Below are 10,282 nucleotides of genomic sequence, written 5' to 3' on the forward strand. Positions count from 1 at the left end.
TGGTTGTCCACGGAGCGAGAGAAAACATCTCCCGTATTTAAACTTTTCTTATAAAATTTCTATCAAATTCAGTTGTTCCAAATAAATACTACAATTCGATATGATCATTAGCCTGGTTTCTTAATGCTCCTAATTTTTCCAATTTCGAGAAAAAAAAAGACCCCAAACCGGCACACCACCAGGTCACGAGTCAAAATTTGATAAAACCACACCCTTAATGAACAGATAGCCTCCTCTTTCGATAAAGCCCCCGCGGCACGGCGCCCAGGGGCCACCACCAACCCTCCCCCTCGCCTCGCCTCCGCTCCGCCTCCCATGGCGTCGTCCCTCGCCGCCTTCCACCCCACCCTCTCCCACGCCCACCCGCACCGCCACCCCGCCCGCCCCAACCCCACCACCGGCCTCCTCCGTCTCCTCCCGTCGCGCCGCCGCGCCCGCCCCCGCACGGCCGGCCGCCTAGTCGTCTCCGCCTCCTCCACGTCCGCCCCGCCCCCCTCGGCCGACCGGTCGGAGGCCGCGTCGTCGCTGGAGAGATGCCTCTCGGCGACGGCCCCGGGGATGGGGACCGGGGCGGCGGCGCCGGCCTCGGCCCCGCCGCGCGCCCCGCCGGTGATGAAGGGGGGACGGAAGCAGTATGGCGCCTTTGGGGCCGTCACGCTCGAGAAGGCCAAGCTCGACCTATCCCAGCGCCGCAAGAAGATCATGCCCGAGGTTGGTACCTAATCCTAATCGTTTTGTTGGTTTGCGTAATTAATCTTTTACTGCAAGAAGGGGGATTCCAGATATAGGGTTTAGGTAATTTTAGAGGCACGCCTTTGTGTTTGAATCCCGCCGGATCGACTAACATGAACTGCTGATGGCATCAACATGGAATTCATTTGGAAAAATCAGATGGTTAGACAGTTTAGAATGCCAAAATATTGGATAAGGCATGCTGGTGCAGAGGCCCCTGTGGTTTCCTGCTGTGTTATGGGAGATTAGTGATGATTGTAGAATGACTGCTGCATAAAGCATTCAAAGGCTCGGTGTGATTTTTTCATCAGCTTATGACCCCTTCCCCTTGCTTTTATTCTGTAACCATGCTCTGAAATGGAATCACTATGCATGGATGTCTGCTCCAATTTTCCCGATTGCATGTAGGTGTGCAGTTCACCTTGCAAGGCTGTGTAACATTCCCCTCCCCCGCCCCCCCCCCCCCCCCCCCCCCCCCCCCAACACCCAAATGTTCTTTGCTTTCTGTCTGCCTGAGTGATATTTTTGCTCTGGTGAGAAGTAGTGACTAGTGAATGGAGATTCTAAAACAACAATGTTTTGGAATTAAACTGCGTTTCCATTTCTTGCAGTTTTATCTTATTTTTTCTGTGGTATTGACCTTTTAGCAAGCTTGATGAGACCTGGTTTTATATTTCCTTTTTGTTCTATTTTGAAGAGGCATCAGTAATTATTCCATAATTCCACCAAATTATATCTCAATAACTGGCGTTGCTTAGAACCTGTGAGCTTAGTGCAAATTAGTTAAGATTAAGCTTTGATTTCAAAATATTTAGATCACCCAGAAATTATTATTGTGGTATCAGGAGTTTTCCTATGTTTCATTTTATGGTCTTTAAAGCATTATATAACCACATGAATTCATAAAACATTTCCCAGTTGTGATTCTGTTGGAGTTATCATTTTGCAAATTAGCTCAACTGTGCAAGTGATGCATTGACATCCTTTACATCCTTGGAAACCCATGGAATTTGTTTAGGCCTGTTTAGTTGGTGATCTTTGCTTGGCATAACAGTATTACAGTAGCAAACTTCTAATTGGAAGCAGGAAGGGCTCGTTGTTCGAGCTTACACGTTTCATGGGACTTCAACAAGGGAAATGGTGAAGGACTTTGTTTGGTACAGATTTCTGGGTCATTAATTGGTAGTTTAAAGAAATAATCCATGTTGATACAAAAGCCTAACCAAATTGATGTTCATATATAGCTGAGCTAGTCATGATTATGCATCCTGTAGGGTTACATGGGAAACCTTGTAATGATGAACTAATCTGTTCTCCAAGTTTCAGGTACATTGTGTTGGTCTTACATTAACCTAGGATTAGACTTAAATTATTATTGAGCACACATGACTAGATATATAGTTTGTTTGACTTGAAACCTAATAATAATCTATTTCTTGTTTACCTTATCTGCTAGTATTGTTAACACAAAGTAGTGACAAGTTGCCTGGGTCATGTGCTTGTTTTTACCTTATATACTGATCACGAGTTTCCTTTCAAATTTTTCAGCTGGCCACAGGTGGCGGCGGTGGAGATATAGGAAAAAGGATTGGTCATGGTGGGGGTGATGGTGGAGATGATGATGGTGATGATGATGATTACTTTGATGATTTTGATGATGGGGAGGAAGAAGAAGGTGGACTTTTCAGGAGGCGAATTGTTGTACAGGAGGTGAGATACCTAATATTTTGATTTAGATGAATCTAGTGTTGATAAAGTTTGTGATTTTTGAGCTGATTAATGCTTCTTTTCGAGGCAGCTTTTCAATAGAGAGTTTGTAGAAGCTGTGCTGCAAGAATGGTGCAAAACGATGAGTAATTTGCCTGCTGGTCTCCGCCAAGCTTATGAGATGGTAAAATTTGTCCTCTTCTTTTGTATGTCATACATTGGTATGATTATTGAATAACATGAACTTTACATGATATATCCAATCTTAGGGTTTGGTGAGTTCTGCACAGATGGTGCGGTACCTATCAATATTTGCAAGGCCTACAACCACTAGGTCCTTCTCGAGAGCTCTTCCAGGATGGCTGTCCAGAGGTCTTGTTGGAAGGTAACATCTGAACCATGTGCACAATGACACCCAATTTGGTTCAGGTAGATTGCTCTTGTAATTTTAGAATTTATTTCAAAGTTGAACTAAACATGACTTACACGAGGAATTCAGAAACTCCTCAAACCCAAACAGATTGTTAGTTTATATTTAATCAATATCTAGTTGATGCCAGCAGAAACTCATGTAGAATACATTGCACAGGCATTTCATTGCTGGGATAGTGTTAAACCGTTTCTATAAACAGTCTATGCAAAGAACATGTGAAGAAAATGGCCTCCTTATTGTTCTTTCCTAGCCAGATCATTGCCCTTTGGGATTAAGATCAGTCATAATGTCAGACCCACCCTAGCCACGCTATGGTCCTTTGACGATTGAGGTTTCATGTACAGTTGACAAGCAGCAATTGTGGGGAATGCGCCTGCTGTAGACTTGTACGGGGCTCAGAATTCAATTAGTTGTAATGAGTTCTTGTGAAACTTTTCAGAAATAAAATTTGGGGTTTTCTGTAACTATTTGGTCATAAAAACTGTGGTTTCCTCCTGCGTGCTTGAGAAATTAAGAACTGTGGTTACCTTTACTTGAAATAAAAATTCCATAAATGGCGTCACATGGATGGCTTACTTCAGTTTCAATTGTCATTTTGCAGAACACTTGCAGATCCAGCATTCCCACATAAGATGGCTTTTGAGTTTATTGCTAGCTTTTCCTCATCAGTTTGGTGGGAGATGAATATTCGCAAGGAAAGGTATGTTTTAATTTGTTTATGACTATTCAGCAATTTCACATTATTATTTAATGTAAACCATTTCACAATTTTGGGAAATCAGGTTTCAGCAAGAATGGGATTTGGCTGTTGTTAATGCTCTGACTGCGTCTTGTTGCAACTTGATGGTTCTTGGGCTTTTGGCACCATGCCGTTCATATGGGAGTACGTCTCGATTTGACTTCCAAAATACAATTGAGAAACTTCCAAACAATATATTTGAGAAGAGCTATCCGTTGAGAGAGTTTGATATACCAAAACGAATCAGTGCATTCTTTTATAAGGCTGCTGAGCTTAGTCTGGTTGGGTTCGTTGCTGGCTCTGTTCAAGGTGGTATGTTGAAAGTCTTGTCTGAAAGAAAAGGAAGAAGGTGGGTTTTATCAATAGTATTCATTCATTCAAAGTCATAAAAGGAATTCTTTGAAGGCTTATCTGATGCATTCTTATCTTCTTTGCTATCCTTCCATTTAGGCTATCGGTGACTATTCCTTCTGTCAGTACCAATGCCCTTGGTTATGGAGCTTTCCTAGGATTATACGCAAACTTGCGTTATCAATTGCTGTATGGACTAGACCAATATATGGTAAAGCGCTTTGATGTTTTGGGTGTGGCAATCTTCTTTAGCACAGCAGCAAGGTAAATATCTATTGACGTTTTTTTAACATATTAGTTTTTTTTGCTGCAATGTTTTCTAGTCGTTGCGATTAGTCGGGCTTATCGCTCCCTTGCCACCGATAAGAGCTAGCGACTAGGTCTGAGCAACTAGAAATCTAGTCGCTTGAAAATGATCAGATTTGAGAATATAATCATGGTCCTCGGCTTGTGGGTGGTGGGCTACTAGGCTGGCAATTAGGCTCATTAGGTTTTGAGTATATATCTCAGAGCTGCAGGTGCTGCCAAGCCACCTCACCCCAAAACGCCCGCTAGAACACGCGCGGACACGCCGCCGTCTGCCCACCAAAATACACACCGCCACCTGCCCGAAAGGTGTGTTCGCTGGCGCATCCAGCCAGCCAGGAGAACGCCGCCGCCAAGGAAATGCCCAGGAGCTCCATGGCTCCCTGCTGCCCAGGAGCTTCATGCCTCCCCACTGCCAGGAGATACCCTCTGCCCAGGAGCTCCCGCCAAAATTTGTGGTGTTGATGCTTGCTATATACTATGTACTATATGTACAGTATACATATCATATCGGTCCTGGATGTACAGGATGACTATACAGATGACTAGGCTCAACTAATCAGCCTAATCCACGACTAATCTCGACTAATCACCTTATCGGTGCCATGGCGACTAGGTTCGATTAGACGACTGTAAAACATTGTTTTGCTGAATAAGTCATTGCTTATTAGTTTTTTGTTCAATAAGTCATTGGTGTTGTTCATTATGCACAAAGAGAATATAGCTCAATGCTGAGATTAACCAATATTGATGATGAATGGCATATCACTGTTATTACACTTATTGGACATTAGTAGCATCATGAGGTACTGATACATGTGATCTTATAACTCCTTTGATCCTTATGATTCATGGTTGATGGACAGAATAAAGGTTTGTATTGCATGCTGTACTTACTGTTTGACTCTGAGCTGAGGATGTTGTAGCAACAGAACCATTTGGTAAACAGGTCGCTCACCTTGGACACATAGCCCTTCCCTTGGGTGAGCTGGTTGTGTGCATCTATTTGTGTGTGGTAATTCTTTTCTATTCGGGGGCTGCTTGTGCATGTGTTTGAAGTGTTGTGCCTGGGTGAGGGTTTCTAAGTCCTCTCCCTTGTACTTTTTTTCTTCTTCATAACGAAATGATGCGCTGTCTCCCACATGTTCGAGAAAGGAAAAAACAAAGCATTTGGTAATAGAGATGAAATGATCCACTGAAAAGTGAGAACCAGTAAGTTCTGACTTAATACCCATTTTCCTTCTAGAACATGGGAACGTCCCGTACGAAATTAAGAGTGCATGATTAACTAACCATTTGTTGTAACATAGTTTGTTTAGTAGATGCCATAATCTGGATTTCATAGAACATAAAACATTAAACTATTAGCATAACATAGTAACATACTATCATAGTTGCAAACCCTCTCGACAACCGTTTCTGGTACCTGCTGGTGGGCCTGTAGTGTTTTCTTCCAGTTATAGGTGAGAAACTGCATATATTGTCCTTGTTTGTTCTTTGAAAATCTTAATTGTTTCAAGGTTAGCAAATGGGATTTTGGTCATCTGTGTTTAGGACAGTTGAGGACAGGTGGTTATTGCCACCTTCCTGCCTGTAATTATCAGTTCCTGCAATCAGGACAATTAATTTGATTTCTCAATTCTAAATGTCTCCTTTGTAAAACTTAACTAATGCAGTGTCTGTATTATGCCACGTCATTTTTTAGTTATAACCATTGGATCGAACTCAGTTTAAGCCTTCGCATCTGAAACAACCAATTCAAATTTCTGTGTGTATTTCATCAAAGAACATCCTTTTATTAAAAGCACATTTCTGATGCACCTTTTAGGAAACTATATATGCACTTTAATGAAAGGATGTCTGTTCATTGAAAGACACCTTCTGATGGTACTTTTTAGAAACTGCAGATAGTTTAGAGGTGTTGATAGGTAATAAGTAGACAAAGTAACCAGAAGAAAGTGCTGACCATGTGCTATTACATCATGAACTGGCTGTTTATCTGCTTACTGATGGATCTGTTGACCGTGGTAAAAGATGTTATATCGTTATAGTTTCTCAGGTTTATTATATTGGTTCTTCTTCAACACTTGCAGATTGCCAAATGCCAAACTTGCCCAGGATTTATAGCTTACAATCTTATGATGAGGAATATCAGTTAAATTGCATTATTTTGGATAGATATGCTGTATAAATAGTTAAATATTGAATTTTTTGGCTGCCAAACTGGTTGAAGGATAGTGCCTTTTTTTAGCTTCTCAACATCAGCTCGCTGTTGGTTAGGGATCATATGGTGCTTTGAACTAGAAGAGTACATTGTTTGTGGAGGTTGCAGAAGTGATTTATGGACTAAAAGTGAGAAGAACCATATTACCACAAGCCACTGTTCATTGATGGCTGTTGCGTGGCTCACATGTCTACACGCAAAATTAGTGGCGCAAAAATGCTAATCACCTTGGCAAAAAGTATTTGATGGCCATCTATTCAGAAAGTTATATAAGGAAAAGTTTTCTGCATTTTAATACCTTAGGCCATGGCTTTGATTGTATTCCCAACATGATATATTCACTTTCTTTGTGTTAATTTTCAATCTATTTCTCATATTTTGAACCTAATTGTACCCTCCTTTCTTTGGCGCTTGCTGGGTTTCATCTCTGGCCTAATCCAACTTGGTTGGACAAAAGAATAATGGACCGCTCCATGTTCTATGAGTTCTTGTTATATCGCTAACATAATGGTACATATATTGCAGACTGATGAATATTCAGATTGGTGAGGCATCAAGGCGAACATGGCTTGGGGAGGAAGCTGATCCACAATACTCAGATCGACTTCTGAGAGCTTACAAGAGGCCTGTCGAAGTTAATGTGGACCAACAGGATTCACGATGGTTTATATCCAAGGATGCAATGGTATCTGGCCTTGGTCTTCTAGGCATCAAGCAGGGTGGACCTGAGACCACATTGTCCAAGCCTCGCCGAAAGAGAGTAGTCCGCAAAAAAGTCGCCTCAGGTTGAATTTAGTGGATTTGGTAGCAGTGCTGGAACAATTTTGCTTCAGTTCCACTATGGCATATGGAGTTCGACTAAGCATGGTAGAGAACAGCTGTTTTGGCAATCAGCAGAGGCATCGAAGCTTGTGGTTGTATTTTGAGGGGGTGGTTCAAAGGTGTAGGCCCATTACCATTTTGTAATTTCTTATTACTATCTTACGGTTTTTTTTGGAAAGAATAATATCTCGATTTCTTGTACTGTCGTGAGCAAAATAGACACGCTTAGTGGTAGTCTTGGAGATTGTTAAAGATATGGTCCTTAACATGAGAAAGAGATTCTGCATTTTGAGTTAGATAAAATAGAAAATGTTTGTACGATCTTTCGAGGTGTAACCAGTCGCAACGGCCCTGCTTTCCTGCAGCTTATGATGTTTGTTTCTATTTTCAATAGTTGCAGCCGTGAAGCTCTTGGACGATGCTTCTGTTTTGAATGCTTATGTTCCTGCCCAAGTGTTGGTACACTTACAGCTTCCGAAAGGTGTAGGAAGATCCAATAATGTTCTACCCGTTGGTTAAATACGCCTAACAAAATTGGGCGCTTCCGGTTGGGTCTCTGCCACTTTAGCTACTCCATCGTTTTAAATTATAGACCATTTTTAGTTACTCTATCCATTTCAAATTATAAATCCTACGAACTTTTATAGATATATAGTTTTTTCTATATATCTTGCTATAGCGTATATCTTGTTATATAGAAAAAAAACTATGTAACTAGAAAAATTAAAATGATCTGGACGAAATATTGTACTGCTTAAATGTAGAAAACTATTCAAATGTGTTATATTTCATATATATGTGGTGGTCAAATCAATACACGAGCAAGCCGTTAGGGCAAGGCTTTGACCTATAACTACTCTATGAATATGCTTATTTGCATTGACAATGAACATTTTTTTTGCCTTGTTGACATGTACCAGCATGCGACCGGTAAATTTGTCTAAGTTTCTTGCTGATAGCAGGTAGAAAATTAAACAATTTAAATGTATGAGCGAATTTATATGGTAATTGCTGGTAACCAGCCGAATGGCCGATTGCCGATCCTATCTTGAGCTAGGTACTTTTTTTGGATTTTCTTGTTTCAGTTGCTGCTTGATAGGGCACATTATATTACGAAGGAATAACTCCACGCTCCTGCTAGTATAGAAAAATATAGCACAAGTACCGAGGAACTTCTCCAAGATCGTTCTACAGATGGAGATAGATAAAAAACCGAGTCCGATTCATGGAAAGCGAGAGCTTAATCCAAAACTCTTAGGGTACGAGATCTGAAAGGTAGAATAATATGGTCTATTGATAACTTATATTGAGGACATCAAAAGCAAAATCATAAAAACTTGAGGGATTTCTTCTATGCTCAAAACCGTTACACAACTCACACATAGCAAATATGAAAAATAATAACAACTTATACTTGACAACTGTAGAACAATTAGGTAACACTCATGTATAGCTAATAAACAACTAATATTCAAGATACTTCTTGACCACACTAGTGCAGTAGTAGTAAAATATCTAGAGACGTGATTGCATATTCACAGTAGAACAATGGGACTTGTCTTTTCTAACTCTTGATAACAAATAAATCCAGTTTGAGTTTTGACCCTCAAAAGTTCATGAACCACTTGGCAATATATATGTGATCATCAGTACTGCTTCGTGCCATCTAGTTTAATTTGATCCTGTTGCGTCTAATTTGCCCCTCATCTATTTTGCTCCTTAAAAATAATGCAGCATGCTGGAATAAACGAAAGTAATAATGCACTGACGATACAAAATCTCTGGCGAAGAGAAGAACAAAGTAGGGAAGGCAAAAATAGAACTGAATTCCCATTGATGCTTTTAGCAGGTTGCCTCAATTCATCACCGAGTCCCCCCACACGCCTCAGGGCACCTCCAGTGTCTCCGCGTTTTTACTCTGCCAAAACAGTAATATGTCAGCGTGTTTGACGTTTGCATGTACACGTCGGTATGTAGGACCTGCCACTCAACGGATAGCCAACTAAAATATCATCTTCTATCCACGCGTTAGCTCTTGTGCTCATCCGTGAAACTAAAGAGCTAGCTACTGGTTGGATTTTCTGCTCCCCTGCGCGGCTATGATTTTTTATTCAGTTCGGTTCGACGCATCTGCAATATACGATTTTCGTTGTGACGCACACGATTCGACTCTCACAGTGTATATAGTTCGGTTTCGCAGCACGACGATTCGATTTTACCGCACGCTTTCAACACTCTGCGGATCATCAGCTGCTGGTCATTTTGCTACCCTGCAGGCTGCTGCATGTCCATATGCTTGTCCTTCCTCCGGTGTGGCCTGTTCCTCGCCGGCACAATGGCCGTAGGCATGCAACTTATTTTGACAGGCAGTCGGGCTTAAGTAACAAGCCGCGGTAAACCCACAAGCTACCAGGTGGTTTTACTTTTTTTACCATGCAAGATTTGGTTTCACTGGGTCATTAGGCCAGCCCAAAACTTAATCCATCTTTCAAAGCAAGAAAAGTGTAACGAAAACAATAAGTGACTTAACATGGCACTACAAAATGTGTGTATTAAGCGGAACTCACCTCAAGTATATATTGTCAAAGTATGTATAACTCGCTAAACTATTTTTTGTTCAATTTACCTTCAAACTGTTATTTGATCCAACTTACTCTTAATAAGATTCATCTTTTTTATCCACGCAAAGTGATGTCTTAAGTTAAAATTTTGTAGGATGATAGCAGGGATCATAACATATTTTTTTTTAAAATATGTCAAGAATTTTCATCATTATTTGGAAAGGGTATATCATTTAATCAATAAATTAACATTTAAACAAAATTATAGGAAAAATAATGATGAAAAATTTATAATGTATTTTTGACATGCAAAATCATAAATTAAGATTTCACCTGTGTGTGGAGGAAAAGAAAGATAAATTGTATTAGTGGATAAATTGAACAAATAACATAGCGTGGGGGCAAAT

At 40.7% G+C, this 10,282-nt stretch overlaps 1 protein-coding gene across 1 annotated transcript; it reads left to right on the top strand.

Annotated features, from left to right (window-relative positions):
• Window positions 1-216: 216 nt before the first annotated feature.
• Window positions 217-7,650, top strand: LOC112885411 (protein RETICULATA-RELATED 1, chloroplastic; the record flags this gene model as incomplete). The annotated part of the gene is made up of 8 exons (XM_025951036.1): window positions 217-711; window positions 2,281-2,442; window positions 2,531-2,623; window positions 2,709-2,824; window positions 3,474-3,572; window positions 3,655-3,960; window positions 4,062-4,226; window positions 7,018-7,650. Coding segments are annotated over 8 exons (1,701 nt in total), but the record flags the coding sequence as incomplete, so codon positions are not given.
• Between the last annotated feature and the right edge of the window lie 2,632 nt (window positions 7,651-10,282).

Source organism: Panicum hallii, chromosome 3 (genome assembly GCF_002211085.1).
Source record: "Panicum hallii strain FIL2 chromosome 3, PHallii_v3.1, whole genome shotgun sequence".
NCBI classification, from domain to species: Eukaryota; Viridiplantae; Streptophyta; class Magnoliopsida; order Poales; family Poaceae; genus Panicum; species Panicum hallii.